Below are 19,263 nucleotides of genomic sequence, written 5' to 3'. Positions count from 1 at the left end.
GGAGTGTGCCGTGCTTCAGAGAGGTCACCACCATCACCTTGGCTTGCAGGCTGTGAGGGATCATTGAGGCTGGTGTTGAGGCCATCAGCTCATTCTGGCCCACAAACTAATGTCATGCTTTGGAAATCAATCTAACTCATTTAAGTAAGATTTGCATAAAACAGGGTTCTCAAAGTCCTAAAACTGTTGGCAGCAGAGGAAACACTGATCACAACTGTGGCACTGATGTTGCTAACTGGTCTTGTTGGTTTCCGACTCCTGATGCCTTCACATCAGCATGCAGACACACAGTAAAGCTATGACTTCTGTCCCCAGTCACGCACTGACTTCTGTGACAGGTCAGACACTGACTGGATCAGTTCCATCTCAATGAGCTTCTCTTCTGTATGTGCAGACAAGAAGAGCCCGACGGTACCGCTGAATGTGTCCGACCAGAGGCTACTGGAGGCCAGCCAGCAGTTCCAGCAGAAGCAGGGGAAGGGCACAGTGGATGTTTGGTGGCTGTTTGACGATGGAGGTGAGGCTGGGAGGAGGACAGGAAGTGTCCCCTTTTACTTGTGAATAGTCCCAATACAATGTTTTTGTGGGTCCTTATAACATCTTAGTTGTAGGGCAGTACAATTTTAGTAGCACTTAAGAAATTAAATTTGGTGATGATGTAATATTACACGTGAATTTGCAGCTCAGTCAGGGGAGGAAGCTCAGGTCTGTCCGTGGTGTGTTGACACTCTTTATCAGACTAAATGATTCGATGTCTCCATCAGCCAGCAGCCTGTAAGGAAATGACATGCGCTAAAGACACTGACATGTGACACTTCACATCTCATCAGCTGCTGCATTTTGGACAGCTGAGACACCGACATGCTGCGGTGCAGACAGACCCTGGCTTGGAGGGAATTTAACTGCTGCTAAAGAGCAGATGAAACCGATTTATGGGGGCCACTAATGTCCTCAAGTGTTTCATGTCCTCATGCAATCAAAATACTTTTTTGTCACATATTCATCAGGCTGAGTGTGTTTTTATTGTAATAATCTGGTTTACAAATGGGAAAACAGTTTAAAAATACCATCTATGGTATTGTGAGGTCCTTGCCGATGCTCAGCCCGAACTGATGTTATCTCAGACGCTGCTGCTTCCTCAAACCCAGGTATCCTGTACATGCATCATCCTGCTGCTGCTGCTGATAAATTATTTGACGATCTCAGCAACACTGGACAGAATCAACATGAATTCTGTGTTACTTTGAATATTTGCAGGAAAACACAAAAAGTTATGGAATCTTTTGGGATGATGGAATTTAGGTTGAAGAGCAAGTCACAAAGCTTGGAATTTGGAAGTGTATCAGGACAAGGACTTTATTTGTATTGCTCTTTTCATACCCAAAAGCACTAAGTCCAGCTGGTGTGCATGTGTGTGTGGTGTGTGTGTGTGTGTGTGTGTGTGTGTGTGTGTGTGTGTGTGTGTGTGTGTGTGTGTGTGTGTGTGTGTGTGTGTGTGTGTGTGTGTGTGTGTGTGTGTGTGTGTGTGTGTGTGTGTGTGTGTGTGTGCGTGTGTGCGCGCGCGCGCGCGTGAGCCAGGTTTGACCCTGCTGATCCCTTACCTGCTGACCAACAAGAAGAGATGGAAGGACTGCAAGATCCGTGTCTTCATTGGAGGCAAGATCAACAGGATTGACCATGACCGTCGAGCGTGAGTACTGCACACTGAACCCACCAACACCTTGGATCGAAATACACAACGCAGTGGATGAATTAGAAGAAGAGGTTACGACTAATGGAGTAACGTTAGTGAGTGTTTCACCATGATGGAGGGGGTTCTCAGAACCCCCTGGATGAGACCAGGGTGAAGCTCCATCAGGCCTTTACCATGATGTTGACAGGTCACTGCTGCTCCCCCCCTCAAATGTAGAAGGAGCCAATAAAGCATTGTCCTGTGAAGGGTACATCCATCTGCTATCCTTTGACTCCACTCTGCTTTGTTTCAGCTGCTACTGACAATAAATACACATCATCAATCACATGAAGCTCCAATAACAGAAGTTGCTGCAGGCATTTTGAGGATGATGTAGCAAAGGCATTTCAGTTCTCATTGGTGCACCTGGTGATATGGGGGCAGATTGGCTCTCAGTGCAGGTCTTAAAAGACAACATACTTAGCATCACCAGCACACACATTATTGACACAGTGCTCACAGGTCTGTCAGGGCAATACTGGCCTGCGTGGTTGCAGTTCATGTCAGTGTCCTCAGAAACATGGATGATTGTCAGAGCCAAACACAGCAGCCATGCAGGATCAAACATGGATGAACAAAATGTCTCTATATGATGTTTGGACAAGATGATGGCAATTTCACAGGTGATGAGGGGCAGCTCCACACGCAGCCAGTTCTTGTTTGTTTAGTTTTGTCTTTTGAAGCTAAAAACCCCAAATACCACGTTGTTCTCTTATTTACTCCAAAAGAAAACAGGAAAACACATGTTTTCCTGATGACAACTGAAGAATAAAGAACTCCAGACAAATGATGTCACTGTCATGTGACTCGTGGTGTATTCATGAACACTTTGACTGATAAGGTGATGTAGTCGAGGAGTCAAGGAATCTCAGAATTGATCCTGCCAGGGGTTCCTGCTCCCTGGATCCAGCCTGGATCAGCGCCGTTAGTGGTTGACCAGCAACAATCATGGTGTTGTTGTTGTCTGGAGAAACTTTCCTCATCACTCTCCCTTAACTGATGTCTTTGTAGATATAAAAAAACTTAGATTGGACAAACACCTGCCAGCAGGGTATCCAGACCCCACAAGAGTTGGAAGAAATCTGTGCTCCAGGGGGCTGCTGTGAACCAGACCTCCTTCACGATGCTGTTGTCCCTTTTCATGACTGACAGATTTTTTTCAGCATTGTTAAAAGAAATCAGTCAAAGACACTAAGTATGGGGCTAACGCGTTATCTAATTAGCGCCAAGCTAGCTGGTCCTTGCTGCTCTTGACGAGCATGAGAGTGATGACCTCACACCCCAAAATAAGAAGGAACGGACACCTTTTTCACCAAACTGTGACATTCACAGGCTTATCTGTGTCTGCATGATCCTACACCCTCCTACACACACACACACAAAAGCACACAGATAAAAGGCTCGGATGCTAGTAACAGGCTAATTTTATCCAACAAAAGGTGGGAGGCAGCTGGTTGAGACAATGAGAGAGAGGCAGACGACAGGAAAGTGTGTGTGTGTGTGTGTGTGTGTGTGTGTGTGTGTGTGTGTGTGTGTGTGTGTGTGTGTGTGTGTAGCTCTGCGCTTTATTCCCTTTGTGTATGTTTACTTGCATTAGCACCAACTGGCCATTTCAACACATGTCAGTGCTTCCCTCTCAGCAACATTCAAACTAAATTCACCTTGTGGAGATGGAAAGATTTTTCTTCCAACAGTAAAACATAACTGTTCACTTCCTAAGCTGTTGTTCTGCTAGCAGATAGTCTAGGTTTTATCTGTTGAGGCGTCTGTTAGTGCCACAGTACTTTACAGGGGAATGTGAGTGATCCTGTTGCTGCAGAACGTGGATGAGAGATTCTGCTCATAACTCTGTGTCTTTGAAGTTGAAGCTAAAGGAAATTACTGTGACTCCCGGTATGCTGCACTGCCCTGTCAGCAATATCTGCCCAGCCTCCAGGTGATGTCCAGCAGGCTGGCTGGCCTTCAGGATGGCTCTGGGACCTCATCTCCTCCACAGCTCCCAGAAGTTCAGATACCTGCAGCTGGTATCCAATATTGACCTCTAGTTTTTGTCATTTCCTGTACAGAATGGCCACTCTGCTGAGCAAGTTCAGGATAGACTTCTCGGACATCACGGTGCTGGGAGATGTCAACACCAAGCCCAAGAAGGAGCAGTAAGTCTTCCTCAATAGATATCTTGTGAGGTGAAGGGTCTCGTCATGTTTCCTCTCCTGTCTATAATAAGTTCCCCTCATCAGATGTTTTCTGCTCCTCTGGACCAGGAAACCCTCCTCATTCAAAGCTGATCACTTAAAGGCCGCTAGTCAGTAACACAGACAGCTAACGTGTTTGCTTGCTTCTACTTGGCTCCTCAGTTTGTGTTGCTGCAACATGCACATGATGTAAATGTGCAGGAAGTTTTAAATCAGACAAACCTCAAGGGAACATACGAAGGCATTGTTTCTGTGACGCTTGTATAGAACTCACCTGGAGAAACAGTAAACCAAGACTGTTTGGACTGATGGCAGGACAGAGGCAACAGACGTGAAGGCTTGTGTGTATTAGAAGCCTGAACACGGAGGCAGAGGCATGACGATACTCAGACAACCAGACAGATTTCCTTCAGTTATTATTATTGATAAATGAGCATTTTTCATGTCTCAGTATAAAATCATGTTTGTGGCTTTGCTGTAGAGATGCAGGTGTGCATCAGTTCACCCCGGAGGCTGTCGACTAGTTTCCAGCCCAGTGCTGCTGGCTATGTGTATTCTTGGGCTTTTCATTCACTCAAGGCTCTCATGGACATACGGGGAGTGAACTAGTCAACTAAAGTCCCCTTATAGGGCTTCGGGCTCCCTCTCCATTAGCTAGTTGAGGTTTTCCCGATCATGCTCCTGCTGCCTTCCCTTCTCTTCAAACCAAAATGGAGATCTGCTCTGTCTCTCCTTTGTTATTTTGACTCCTGTGTGCCCTATGTGTGTTTCAAACCGTCTGCTCCAGCAACGCCACTGCTGACAGCGTTTTGCTCTAGTAGGAATTAGGAAGACATTTGCATGCATGAATGATTAAAAGTAAAAATAAAAAATTCCCCAAATGCAACATTGCACTGCTCTGAATACTGTAATACATCCATACAATTTTAATATTTTAGCTGTACCGAGGTCCAGTATAAAGCATAGTTTTGACACAGAGCCATTACACACATGCACACACACATAAAGATGCAAACATACACACATTGTTGCATGCCAACACAAATTTCATGCTCTCATGGCAGTCTGGTGGGATCCATACAATGTTCAGAAAACAAGCATTTTAAAAATGCTTACCAAGTCAACTTGTGACGAAAACAAGCAAAACCAGGTCTGATGGGCTCTGAGCATCAGAACGCTACCACTACTACTACCAGGTGGTGCGTGTGAAGACGCTGATGTAGGTGTAACATCAACTCTGCAGCAGGATACTGTGTAGACTGTGGGACAGTGCTCCGTGTCAGCATGGTCTGTCACTTTGGGTGCTGCCCAAAAGCTTCTTTGTCAGTATTGACTGAGTCCTGTTGTTTCTGTCTCTTTTGAATCATTGAACCCAAACAGATGGAAGGTTCAAAAACACTCGAATCCTCATTTGACGTTCAAACAAACGTGGAACTTGTTCAGATGCATTTGTGTTGTCTCAAGAGACAGGCTGATAGTGACTTTAGAGCTGTTGCCATAGTAACATTAACGTGAGACAGCTGATCCTATACAGTCCATCTGTGGTATTCACCTCACATTACTGATCCAGGAGTGAGTGTGTATGTATGAAGAGAGAGAATCACGCCTCCTACAGGAGAAAAACACTCTTATCTTCCTCCACAGTGAAGCGTTAATGCACTGTTGATCAAATCCTTGATGATTTTAGCATCAAAGGTGACTTACAGTTCTCCTCTTATGAGAAGATAAAGCATCTTGTTGTTGTTGTTGTGCAGCGTGTTGGCCTTTGAGGAGATGATCGAGCCGTATCGGCTGAAGGAGGATGACATGGAGCAGGAGGCGGCCGAGAGGCTGAAGAACAGCGAACCCTGGAGGATCACTGACAACGAGCTGGAGCTCTACCGTGCCAAGGTCTCCTCACCCCTCTTCACTAAATTGACACCTGAGTGGAAACAATCAAGTGGACACATGTTCATCAAAATCCCAATATGGCGCAATGGAGCTTTCAAATCACTGGATAGATCAGTAGTTGTTAAGATATTCAAAATGCCATCCATCTATCCATCCATTTTCTTATCCTGTTAAGGGTCACGGGGGCTGGAGCCTATCCCAGCAGCTTTCGGGTGAGAGGTGGGGTTCACCCTGGACAGGTCGCCAGTCCATCACAGGACCGACACATAGAGACGAACAAACATTCACACTCACAGGCAATTTAGAGTATCAATCAGCCTCGTCCCCAAATTGATGTCTTTGGACTGTGGGAGGAAGCTGGAGTACCAGAGAGAACCCAGCAGGCACAGGGAGAACATGGAGACTCACACAGAAAGACCCCACGCCCGAGCCGGGACTCGAACCCAGAACCCTCTTGCTGTGAGGCCACAGTGCTGACCACTGCTCCATCGTGCCGCCTATTCAAAATACCATTTTCAATTAAAAATTGTGGTGCTCCAGAGACATCCTGCCCCCGTCTTTTACGAATATCACACCATCATTTGAATGGATTTTTCAATGAATTTGAGAATAATGATGTAAAATGACTGTTTCCTGTAAGACAGTGACTCCTAGACTTGACGGGGATGATGAACTCATTATGTATGTTTGTTCTCCAGACGAATCGTCAGATCAGACTCAACGAGCTGCTGCAGGAGCACTCAAACACAGCCAACCTCATCGTCATGTAAGCTGCTGTGTGTGTGTGTGTGTGTGTGTGTGTGTGTGTGTGTGTGTGTGTGTGTGTGTGTGTTTGTGAGTGAGTGTGTGATTTTGACTTGTTGTCAAAGCTCCCTTTCTGGAACCCTTCAGGGTTTAGACTTGGCTTTGAGGTTCAGGTTGGAACTAGTCTTAGGTTTAGTTTCAGTTGGGGGACTACAGATCCCAAAAGGCCTCAGGAAAGCTGTGACTCAGGTAAAATCTAAGAGGGGAACAAGTAAACAATTAAAGCTGAATAAGTTGAAGAAAAATTTGTTCAGAGAATCAGTAGTCAAAGAAATTAACCTGGTGGGCATGTTTATCTCTGCCAAGGATACGTGGGCTGATCAGTCCTCAGGATGCAGTGTCTACCTCCAGTAGAGAATCACTTGAAATATGATCCATCTTCCCAACAATGTCCCTCAGCTCTCATTAATATTTGAGAGTATCCTGAGAACACTCAAACCTGCTCGTGATCGCATGACTTCCAGATCGCTGCTGTTGCAGGATGTGCTTGCTCATGCAGAATTGTTTGGGGTAACTTCATTGATGGAGTGAGGTACTGGACCTGCTCTTCTTGTTAAGTATCATGAGATAACTTTTGTTGTGATTTGGCGCTATAGAAATGAAATTGACTTGACTTAATGGAGGTAAAAATGATAACAGCCATGATGATATTAGTCATCCTTTGGCGCCATCTGGTGTCTAATGTCTATAATGTCTAGACGTGCTTTATCCTCTATGTTCCGTGAGGGGTGGGTTAGCACAGTGGAGGTCCTCACAAATAGAGTGTGTGTGTTCTCAAACAATTTTCTAATGATTCATGGTTAAAGTTGCAGTATCTGTGCTCTGCTAATGTTGTGTGTAGCACCTGGAGAGAACACAAGGGATGCAAAAGAACTATTAGTCTGGCTGTGTTCAGTCTGAGCAGACTGTCCTCCAACAGAGGCTCGGGTTCTCTCAGGTGAGGGCAGGGCCCTTATGGCTGAGGGTGGGGTCTTTACATCAGAGGATGGGGTCTACACCTGAGGGTGGGGTCTTTACAGCTACACCAATATCAAGTAGTGCAGCTTCAGTGGTCAGTAATCCACTGGTACTTCAAAAGTAGCCATGTCAGACTATAAAGCATTCTGAAGCCACCAGATCAGTGTTGAGGTTCATGACAGGAGTCTCTGAGACCCCCCCACCCCTCCACTCACACCTGCGCTCTCTGTCCGCCCTCTTGCAGGAGCTTGCCGTTGGCCAGGAAGGGTGCGGTGTCCAGCGCTCTTTACATGGCCTGGCTGGAGGTGTTGTCTAAGGACCTGCCGCCCATCCTCCTGGTGCGTGGCAACCACCAGAGCGTCCTGACTTTCTACTCTTAGACACAGCCGAGGAGGACATCCAAGTCTCACATCCACTGTCTGCCTCTGGGAGCAGAGCCACTTATATATACATCCCAGTTCCAGTCCACCAGTCCTCAAGGTGCACCACATACACTCCAGAGACGCTAGAAAACACAGCCATTGGTGAAAACAAAGCTGGTAACCTGAATAAAGCTGAAGGAAGTGATATTTGAAGAAGCCCTACAAATGATGGAGGAATGTCAGGCTCGGGGTGGTTGTAACGTTGCCCACTCTGCTCCTTTCTTTGTTTATTTCTAAACATAGCTTTTCTCTCTTGTAGCTCTAGTTTCTTCATATTTCCTCATCAAAACTTCAATTTTGTCAAAAATGATTTCTCTCAGGCTTCAAAAGTGCACAATGTCCACGTTTCTCTCATGACATGAATACCTGGATGTCATACATGTTCATGAATTGGATCAGTCATCGTGTTTGTGATGCAGCAATAATCAACCTGTTGTTTTCCTGGAATATTGGGAGAGAACCATGCGGAATGCTTTGTAACACCTTTTCAAGCCTTATGGATGTGCCTTCCAGTTGAATCAGATGACATAATTAATCTCTATCTAGATGGATAATGTGACCTATTATATTGGCAGATAATAGTTAGTTTTATTGAGTTTTAAATTTGATTCCTTCTTAGTTGGAGCATTGTATTAATGCGAGTGAATTGCATGAATTGAATGAAGGGTGTCCCCTTGGTGGCATGAAGACTTTCTCACTCTGTTTTCTTTCCCTCCTTCTCCCTCATCAACCTGTGTTTAGGACCATAGTGTTTTTATTTTATTCACTTTTGAGTCTTCCTTTTTAAAGCTGTTGAATATTTACAATGCCTCAACTACTCAACACAAGACACAATTTAGCTTTTAGGCAAAGTGCCTAGAAAATGTGTATGTGGGTCTTAAGTTTAAGTTCTGGCTGTTTTTCAGACACGATGTGAACCTAGCTCCGTCGCTGCATCAGGTGGAAGCTCTCCCATCTCGCTGCTGTTAGACAAAATTAAGTGTTTCTTTCAATGACTTTATGTTTGTGTCCTCACTAATGGTTCTTCCCCTAAAAAGAAACTCTCCAAGAAGCTAGTAAACCTTGCCTTAATGCTAGAACTAACGATTGTCCTGAGTTATTCTTCTCTTGTAAGCCATACTGGCTGGATGGTTTGTGTGTAAATGCAGATAGCACTCCACTGGTAACAATTGTCTTCTGTACAGTAAATGCATCTTCGTTTCCTCGTCCCCGTCCACCTGTTAGTCTTTTCCATTGCTTACTGTAGGTCTGCAGTAAATCAAAGGATGAGAACACGTTCTACTCTGCCAGCAACGTAGCACCTCGGTATACTCCAGGTTTGCACTCCTGCTGGCTCACTTGCTCACTCACCCGGCTGGCTGCTTGTTTGCTGTCTGGATGTATGATGGACCACCAGTGTCCCATTCCCACAAAGCCTAGTAGGGCACCGAGAGTGACCGCAGTGCAAGTGTCCCGCTGGAGGACTTGCAGGCCGTAAGAATGTGACAGTAGAATGTGTGAAGGCTCAGTCAAGATTTCCCTCTGTACAGATGTGTCCATGTCCATTGCTCCCTCATTTGAAAGGACCTCCTTGCTCCAGTTGGTGTCAGCAACACTGTAGACTCTGCTCTAGCCTGTAATCGTTTCCCTCAGTGCACTGGCTTCACCCAAGAATGTGGAGCTTAAACCAGAGCAAAGATCTGTAGAGACTGGTGTGTTCCCCTGTTATCTGTGGAGAACCTGTCCCTTATTATTGGCCTGAGGGCGTGGAGGAGTTCACACAAACCACACATGGAAGCAGGCTATTTATTAGTCTATTCTATAGTGTGTTCAGGCTGAGCACAGCCATGTTCCAGTGAAATCAATGTAAAAATATGAATGTTAGTTAATGTGTTGAGGGACAGTAGGAGAGTTGGGTCAGCGGAGCGTTTCTGTCGTGTGGCTTCAGTAAGTTGGCTGTGTTCAGTCTGAACAGACTAAATCGCCCAGAATGATGCAAGTTCACCTACACTGTGATTCGGAGGCCACCCTGCTACCTGTACAGTGGATCAGAAAACTAAACTAGCGAGAGCGTTCCGATGGAGCAGCTAGCTGGCGCTACTGGTAATGAGGGTTCTAGTTTTAAAACTGCCACAATACGAATGGAATGAAACAGGGTCTCTGTATCTGTAACGTGCTGCTTTTTCTCTGCTTTCCCCAGAAAGTTTTAACCTTTAGTTTGTTGCTTTGGTTGTTTTTGGACATTTCCTGTATGCAAATTCAAAGAGAGGAATGTGATGCTCGGGTTAGTTGAATGTACTGTACAATAAGACACTCACAGATACTCTCACTTTGGTTGTGTTCCGATGTACACCTGTGCAACGAATCGGCTGCAGCCAGATACAACAACAGCAGTAGAGTCCTCCAGCTTCCCTTCACCACTGCAAGCTTCTGATTTCATAGTGAAGCTGTTGGCTTGTTTTCATGGTGGTTTTTGGGTTGTTGAGCTGTACTGGGCCACAGTGAGATGGTGGTCCTGGACTAGTGACCAGGACCAATTTTGTTTTAATACTGAGTAATTCCCAAGTGTGTGAAAAGCATGTACCAGTAAACTGTGAAGGCCCAGTCAAACCAGTAGAGGTCAGATGTGAGCGGTGTAGCACTGATGAGAAGTTGAGTCATCAGAGCAGAACCTGGATCCTCCTGGACAAATATAAAGTACTAATATGTATTTTAGCTGCAGACACACTCCTGTATATACCACATCCAGTTTGAATTGATTGGAGACTACATTTGATGCACCTCAGTGTGCTGGAAGGAGATTCTAACACTAGGTGGCGCTACTGTACAGTAACGGTCTGTTCATCTGTCTGCCTTGAAGCACACGTTCTCTAACGGTTCTAGAGCATCAGCATCACAAAAAAGAACACGGACTTCTCTATATTTGTATATTCAATACAAGATATATAAGCCTATACATATATATGTATAAATAAATATATACTCATCAATGTATCAGACGTGGAGATGACCTTTGATATTTCACATTAAATCAAAGAAAAAAAGACTGGTCAATATTTTACAGCCAAATAATAAATAGTGTTAGTGTGTTTCTCTTCATTATTTTCCTGACTGACTGCTGAAGAAGCCAAACGCCACCTGCACACACGCCGCCATGTCGTTCCCAACATCCTGACGCCTTTGTTTGTAGTCTGGTTTGTCCCAAAGCTCCTCCAGGCCCCACTGTGCAGCCCATGGTGTTCTCATGATGGTCGACCTTTGTCCACACTGCAAACATGAACTAACCTGTAACTAAACATCCTACTCTTCCTCTAATCTCATTATTATTCTGATCTAAATTAAGGGAGTGGAATATTGTCAAAATTCAACATGGAGAAATATATTTATTTTAGTTCTGAATGTTCTCCACTGTATTTTTTTTTTCTTTAATACTTTTCTGGTTTTGGATGTAAGTTAATTTGCATGTTTTGTTTTTTTTCATTGCTTTTTGATTTTAGAAATGGTCTTTTTCTCTTTTGGAGTCTGTATATTTCTATCTTTTTTGATGCCTTTGAAGACACAAGGACAGAAGCAGCAGCTGTTCTCCTGCTTTCACACTCACGCGTGGAGGGAATCGACCCAGCCAGTTAAAGCAGTAATGTTTTGATACACTGTACTGTTAACAGTCACAGATATGCTTTTTCTAACATTTTAACATTTATGATTACCAATACTTTGTACATCTTTATTGAAATAAATCAAATGAAATCAGCGACACCCGTCTCCTTTCATGCTATGCTTACCCATTTGATGCTGTCACAGTCAATGAATTTTAAATGCAATCTACAGGAATTTACCTTGTATTTATTAGGTACACCAAGATACTACTAATGTACACTACAACAGACCTCAAATGATGTGTGTGTGGGTGTGTGTGTGGTGGTGGTGGGGTGCTGTAACACAGCTGGCGACTAGATGAAGAGCAAATGTGCAGTTTAGAAACAAATACCAAATTGCTGTTATTCCGACCGATTTTTAGAGGGGTCCTTATTTTATCCATCCTTCCATTTTCTCTACTACTTATCCATTCAGGGTTGGGGGGGGGGGGGGGGGTAGCATGATCACTGGAGTCGACCCTTCGGTTGCTAGAAGGCCACCGCTGAGTCACGTCGCCCCAGTTCTCATTTCAAGTGTTTCTGGTGTAAGGTTTTTATTTTCTGTGGTCTGAAGAAGATGAAGTGTCAGCAGGGTGTCAGCACCACAATATTGGTCTAATGTGGTATTCTTACACATAATTAACCTTTTACACATATAAGTACTTTCCTGTGAGTTGATCGCCTCAGCAGGTGGTATTGTGAGCTCCTACCACTTCTATTACCTGACATGACCACAGAGTCTCTGGATGGCTGTGGCTCCACCTGTGTGACACTGACCTGGAGGTAATGAGGGGAGACGTGATGATAATCTCATCAAAAGGATGCTGAACCCACAACATGATGCCGATTGCTTCGTCAGGTCTGCCAGGATGAAAGGCGAACAATTTTGGAAGCAATGGTTTTGTCAGATCTGCATCACAAGTGTTTTTCTCGTCTGAGGTTTCATCATTTTCTTCCGCTTTTTCTGTTAAGGGTTGCGGGGGGGCTGGAGCCTATTGGGCGAGAGGCAGCCTTCCCCCTGGACAGGTCACCAGTCCATCTCAGGGCCAACACATAGAGACAGACAACCATTGGCTCTCCCAGTCACACCTACGGTCAATTTAGAGTCTGGATTAACCTGGTCCCCTCTTGATGTCTTTGGACTGTGGAGGAAGCTGGAGTACCAGAGAGAACCCACGCAGGAACAGGGAGAACATGGAGACTCACCCAGAAAGATCCCGTGCCCCAGCCCGGCACCTTCTTGCTGTGAAGCGACAGTGCTGACCACTGCATCACTGTGCTGCCTTTTTGTCATCACATTGCTCTTAATTACCAAACCCATCAGGTGATGAATCACTAATGAAACATATTACATTGCATCTCTGACAATAGTCCATCCTAAGTGTTAAATACTGAACTTTTTCACATTTGTGTTCTTATTTTTCACCATTCAGAGCTGAGGTGTAGTATATCACGGTGTAGTATATCACTGCTGGAATTGCTATGAAGTAGTTGTACTCATGGTCCTTAGCAAATACACCTCAGATCAGGATGGAAATTCAGATTTCCTCAGAGGTTGACCTACTTCCTCAGTGTAGGGTCCTGAACTAGACTTGACATCCCTCAGTCTTTCCTGTCTAGAACCACAACTGGCACAATGATGACTATCAGAACAGCACAAACTGACAAACTGATCAAAGAAAACAGTTTACAAAGTCTTTTCTGTCGCTGCTCAGCTTCTTTCTTCTTCAGTAATGAGTCAAATCCCGGAGTGTAGAGGTTCTCCAACCAGAAGTCCAGATCTTTGGGGGTCTTCTCCTCCTCCTGTGGAGACAGTGAGAGTACAGTCATCCGGCATCAAACTGCACTGGTCCCCAGTAACCGACCTGGTTATCATCAGCCAGCTGGGGAGGCATGTGAGAAGGCCTAAAGGCTGGCTAAAAGAGCCTTTAGATGTCACATCAGGAAATCCTCATGTGTCAGAGATGAGAACTCAGTTCAGTGCAACTTATTTATCTGCAAGGATGAATAAATAATTAACAAAAACAACAGAATACAACAAATAAGGTACTAAAAAAGGTAGGTTAAAAAGTCAACAAAGAAGTTAATAGTTACTATGAATGTCAGTATGTTGGTACCAGGCAGTTTATATTTCAAGTCAAGTTAGTATAAAACGTCATAAGCTGGTATCCATCCATCCATCTTTCGTCACCCCTGATCCTGTCTCTGGGTCCCAGGGGGGTGGAGTCTATCCCAGGTGTCATCGGGGGAGAGGCAGGGTCACCCTTGACAGGTCACTAGTCTGGGGCACTAACTAAATAATACATTGATAGGAAAGTGGCAATGTCTCCATGATGTCATAGGCTTTGTACCCAACTTCCTGTTCATAGCAGGAGTTCAGGCTTTGGAGGGCCACTCCAGTCAGTCTGGATCAGGGTTCCACAATTCTGGTTAGAGCTTTGAACAGTGAGTGAAGGACAAACTGAATTATACCTGGAGAAGGTCTGTAGTGGAAGTGGAATATTGGATCAGGAATATTACAATACTGGCGTATTACACAGATCAGATATTGGAACGATGGTGCTGATCCATGCACTAATCTTAAATCAAATTAATTGTTTTTTGGCTTTTAATGTGCAGAGCTATGGTTGCATATAGATCAAGCCTTATGTTGTAACCACAGCAAACAACAAAGAGATGAAGATGTGGATTCTGGAGGTCATATTGTCAGCTTAGCATCTGTCTTGGCCTCCATGTGTTTTTTACACTCATCCACAACATCTGTATGGTGGTTGTGTGTCAAGTCACAGGACTGGATCAGGTCTGGTATGGCACCAGTCTACCACAGGATGAAGGTCTTTCTCTGAGGCCTTCATGAGCAGAGGTGGTGGAGCCAGGGGCCAGTCCACCTCCAACAGCTTATCTACTGTCCACAAACACTAAACAGCAGGTGGCAGTAGTGCATCACTACCCTAGATATAGATTCAATATTAGAACTCCTAAATATGAGCCAGCAAGACATAAACAGGAGAATATCACTTCTTCATTTTCTATTTCTTTTTGGTTGATTGATGGATGTGAATCTTCAGATCATCATGAAATCAGAGGAAGTGCAGAATGTTGTCTTTTTATTTGTGTTAGTGGAGCTGCATATTTTTTCAATGCTGATTAATTTCTGATAAAGGAACTTAAATGCCTGTGAGAGTTAATCTCTTTCCCTCGCCTGCTCTCTTCTCTCCTGTCTGCTCTCACTTACAATTACATTTAGTTCCCCTAGTTGTGCCTGATATATTCTGCCAATAAAACCTTTGGGACCCTTTGCTTTAGTGATCCATCAACCCTCAAGCACTCGTCCATCCGTGATGTCACAAAGATGACACTGAGTGCACCAATCTGAGTCAAGGGAGAGAAAACAAACAGGTCTTCAGCCAGGGAAGGTCCAGTGTATGACTGCAATATTTGTCTTGGTCAGTATTTATGGAAGAAGATGTGATGTAGAGGACCACGTGTGTCACCCATTCATCCTGTCAATCATCCACTGCCCCTCCCTTTACCACCTTCAGATGGTCTGTGAGGTTGCCGTGGAGAGTTTGCTTGTCGTACTCCCTGACGGTCCAGGAAGGCTTGGACTTCTCAGTGTCCCCTGCGTCCGTCACACCGAGGCCAGCGTACAGAGGGTTCCTCTTGATGTTGGACTTCAGAGTGACTGGAGTGATGTGCTTCTCTAGATATCGGGCAACAAACACGACAGCGCCCTCTGCTGAGGAAGGTGACTCACCGCCAGTCTTTACCTTCTGCTCCAACACTTTCTACAGGCAGAAGAGAGACACACACACACATCCAGGCCTGAATGTTGGTAGAAGGTTATCATAATCATAATACCATAATCTGGCTGGGGGATGGTGAGGCCAATCAACTCACTTCCTTCTTAGGGGAGTATGAACGTTCACAACACAGCATGTGTCTACAAATCATTTAAACTGTTTTCACACCATGAAAGACACAATCATCTGATCTCTCAGTGGGTCTGTCTAGATGTGTCATGTGACCAAAGCTGGATCCATCCAAACCTGCATTAAAATGTGTCTCCACCCACGAAGAGCAAAGAAGTGGAGCACAATCATGGCAAAGCACAAATCCCTCAACACACCGCAGCCATTTTGACACGTCATTGCAGGGCTGAACACAGGTCTGACCGATCCTGATTAATTATGGTCTGGTTCTGTTCAGTGTAGCCCATTATCCATGCCAGTGCCTGACCTGCTAAATGTAACAGGGCCATAATTACTGTTATTGATTACATCTGCAATGATGTTTTGAAATGGCAGCTGTGATAGGGGCTATCAGAGGTTCAGTATCTTGGTCAAGGACACTCCGATGCAATCTCTGGGACCGGTCATTGAACCAGAAACCCTCTGATTGGAAGACAACCCCACATTCAATAAGTTAAGAGACTGTTGAGGAGTATATTACAATAGGATGTTCAACATGAGGTTCTGAGAAGGTTCCTGGATAGCCAAGAGGTTGAGCTCTTTGCCAGATGATCAGAGAACATAATAGCAACATAAGTAGCTGTAGCATGTGGATGTTCTGGAAGAGACTTTATTAAGGACTCATGCCAATTCAGTTTATTAAGGTTTACACTTGCTTAGAAAACTCCTCTCACTGAGGAGCTGATCCAGGGCTAGGACAAAGGGAGGGGCTAGCAGCTGGCACCAGCAGCAGTAAAAAGTTAGGCGAGTGAAAAACAAAACACACACACACACATATATATATATAGACAAAATAGATAAATATACCTCAGCATCAACATCCATAAGTCTGACGCTAACATCATTTGAAGTGGTAACAATGCATACTCATGTGCTCCAGCTACTTTTGACCCTTTTCCTGAAGTTTCTGGGCCTCACATTGAGAACAGCAGTCAGTGTGAGTAGTGTGTAGTAGTGTGTTCAATTCCCATGTGTAACATTCAGGACCATTAGTGGAGAGTTTAGAACAACTTACAGTCCATGTTCCTAATAGGTCTCCACACTATGTTCCTAGAATGTTTACAGAACCTATAGAGACAGTACCAGAACATTTAGGGGACCAGCTGATGATGTTTGGATATCCTGTTTAATTCCTTGCATCACCCTCCAAGAATATTTGCATAACACACACACACACACACACACACACACACACACACACACACACACACACACACACACACACACACACACACACACACACACACACACAAACTCCTTACCTGTGAGTAGACCCTGTTCTGCCAGTGTCTGTGGCTGGACATGGCTGCCTCGACCTGGAACATTCCGTGGGTGGCCGGCAGCATCCCCACCTCCAGCTGGAGGAACTTCTGGGGGTGGTTGTTGTTTGGGAGAGCAGAGATGTCCATCCTGCCTCCGTGGCTCCATCCACACTGAGGGACCATTCTCACTACAACATGCAGGCTGTGTAATAATTGATGAAGATATTTATGAGGCCGTATTACTTGCTAGTCTGTGTAATTTGAGCATTAAGAGGTTGTTGCTGGGCGCCGTCGGCGTCCACCATGGAGGGAGGTGGAAACATGACAACCTATGAATCTTGATCTTTAATGTCCTTTCTGCTGTGCTGCCAGAGAAGCTTTTTGTGTTCTGACATGAAGGGTACATGCTGATGACCTCTGACCTTTTATCTGTTATCAGGTCACTCTTTGACAGCTGATCAACATGTTAGAAAGTGGATGTGTGTTGATTTACTGTGGATTCTGCCAACAAATCAGGCCAGAGACACTCATCAACCTTTACAACTCATCCCATCAGGATAAATGAGGACACTGGAATTGAGCCTTACTCTCCTTTATACACACATTTAGAAATACTTTGAAGTTTTTCAACACATCTGATCTGTGTTCAGCTGAAGAAAAACACATTTGAAGGGATGATTTGTAAGAAGACACTGTTAACCTGATGAAGGCAGCGTCAGCCTGTCTGGTCTGGTGACATTTCTTTGTTCTCTACAGTGAATACCTGCAGCTGCACCTCTACGCTCCAGTTCAACCCAGTCTCATGTCAAAACGTGAAAAGGCTCCGTTTGTCCACAGGTCCAAACCTATCAGTTCTATGATAAAGGCCTAAAAATTGTGAAATGTGTATGTTTTTTTCCCCCCTGTTCTTTTCTATTGGATCGCTGGTAGGTCATGTGACTCTTTCATGCGGGCCTCTCCAAACAAAAACATGGCGGCCGCTCCTGTCATTGTCGGAGGAAAGTGCCTTATTCCAAGATAGTTTTGATTTAGTAAAGCATTCTGATGACATTTCTAGCGAGAAATATACATTTTTTCTCATAATATTCGCTCAGTTCTTGTGTATAATCTTTGGTTTGTTCGTTATTACGATGAATCTTTCGCCTCTCTGCTGTTGCTATGGTGGTTGCTAAGGACGCCATCACGGACGAGCGTCATTCCAAGATAAGTTTGATTTAAAAAGAAAAGCATTTTAAGGACATTTCTAGCGAGAAATATGCATTTTGTTTTCATAATCTTCGCTCAGTTCTTGTGTTTAATCTTTGGTTTGTTCGTTATTACGATGAATCTTTCACCTCTCGGAAGAGAGTCGTTACAGTGTCACGTTTTCTGAAGTTATGGTTCAAACACGGAAACCTAAATGGCGTTCATGTTGTATTTTGTCGTTCCATTGCGTCGTTATCTGAGTTGATAATATATTTGTGGGATTGTTGACTAATAAAAATAATATAAAACATATTGGCCCAGGAATTACCATCAAAATATGAAATAGCTACGCTTGTTTGTTGTTGTTTGTGTGATTGTTGACTACAGCTGTTCAATAAAAATAATTCCATATATCCGCTTCCGTGGAAGTCGGCCCCCGTTTCTCTGTGAGACAATCCGGAAGTTGTCGCTCACTCCAAGGAAGAAAAACAAACATTTTTAATACTTTATCTTTTGATTAATAAGACAATCTACAAATTCATTTAATTTCTTTTAAGAAGTAACAGAGAGAAAGTATTTTAAGAGGGCATACAGAATTTTTTTGACATTTCTTTCTGAGGCTGCAAGTTCCAACTAAATTGAGGGAACAAGTTACGGTAAATGGAGTTTATTGTGTGAGTGTGTGTGTGCATATGTGTGAGTGTATACATACATACATACATACTGTATATACATATACACACACACATACATACATATATATATGTATATATATATATATATGGACCACAGAGCACGCAACAACAATGATAATAATGAATAATAATAAGATTAGATAGCAATAGTAGAAGTGTTTAATGTTACAATATTCATTTATATATTTCAAGTTGAATTTATTATTTTATTTGACAAAAGCCCAAATCCTGTATCTAATACTGTATGTACAGTAGGCCTGCTTTGGGTATTACTAATAAAAGGTCAAAATAAATGGCATGTTGTATGGTCATTTTGTAGCTATGATATATTTGGGATGGGGAGAAATGTGTGTGTGTGGGGGGGGGGGGGGGGGGGCTCCGACTAAAATTTTACTTAGGGCCCCAATTTTGTCAGGGGCAGCCCTGAGTAAAGGCATGGCATGTACAGCTGATTGTAATTTGTAGACGTAAAGCTTCTTATAGTTATCCAAGAGGCATTCATATCTAGTGAGCTATAGACTGCTGTCGGATGCCAACAG

General features: G+C 44.0%; 2 protein-coding genes across 3 annotated transcripts in view; one reads left to right on the top strand and one right to left on the bottom strand.

Moving 5' to 3' along the window:
* slc12a2 (solute carrier family 12 member 2) overlaps positions 1 to 11,730 on the top strand; it is a 68,677-nt gene extending 56,947 nt beyond the window's left edge. For both annotated transcript variants that reach the window (XM_086186884.1, XM_086186883.1), the window contains 6 exons: positions 395 to 517; positions 1,579 to 1,690; positions 3,799 to 3,885; positions 5,679 to 5,814; positions 6,513 to 6,580; positions 7,820 to 11,730. In XM_086186884.1, coding sequence (XP_086043010.1) covers positions 395 to 517; positions 1,579 to 1,690; positions 3,799 to 3,885; positions 5,679 to 5,814; positions 6,513 to 6,580; positions 7,820 to 7,955 — 662 coding nt within the window. In that variant the 3' untranslated portion in view covers positions 7,956 to 11,730. The remainder of the gene's footprint in view (positions 1 to 394; positions 518 to 1,578; positions 1,691 to 3,798; positions 3,886 to 5,678; positions 5,815 to 6,512; positions 6,581 to 7,819) is intronic.
* A 1,483-nt stretch (positions 11,731 to 13,213) lies between these two features.
* Positions 13,214 to 16,991, bottom strand: minar2 (membrane integral NOTCH2 associated receptor 2). Its single transcript, XM_086188268.1, has 3 exons — positions 16,845 to 16,991; positions 15,148 to 15,399; positions 13,214 to 13,414 (listed from the first exon to the last, which is right to left on the bottom strand). Exons 1-3 carry the CDS (start codon positions 16,989 to 16,991, stop codon positions 13,214 to 13,216), a joined length of 600 nt encoding a protein of 199 aa, XP_086044394.1.
* Between the last annotated feature and the right edge of the window lie 2,272 nt (positions 16,992 to 19,263).

Source organism: Aulostomus chinensis, chromosome 19 (genome assembly GCF_037954235.1).
Source record: "Aulostomus chinensis isolate RoL2024-O1b breed Wild chromosome 19, RoL_Achi_v1.0, whole genome shotgun sequence".
Classification (NCBI taxonomy): Eukaryota; Metazoa; Chordata; class Actinopteri; order Syngnathiformes; family Aulostomidae; genus Aulostomus; species Aulostomus chinensis.
Note: the sequence above shows the minus strand (reverse complement) of the source record. Positions and strands in the feature narration are given on the sequence as shown.

Excerpts from the sequence above, each read along its gene's own strand:
- minar2 (XM_086188268.1), bottom strand. The coding sequence starts at position 16,991 with ATGGACATCTCTGCTCTCCCAAACAACAACCACCCCCAGAAGTTCCTC. Across the intron at positions 15,400-16,844 it reads AGAACAGGGTCTACTCACAG|AAAGTGTTGGAGCAGAAGGT; the intron begins GTAAGGAGTTTG and ends TTCTGCCTGTAG. Across the intron at positions 13,415-15,147 it reads ACCTCACAGACCATCTGAAG|GAGGAGGAGAAGACCCCCAA; the intron begins GTGGTAAAGGGA and ends CTGTCTCCACAG.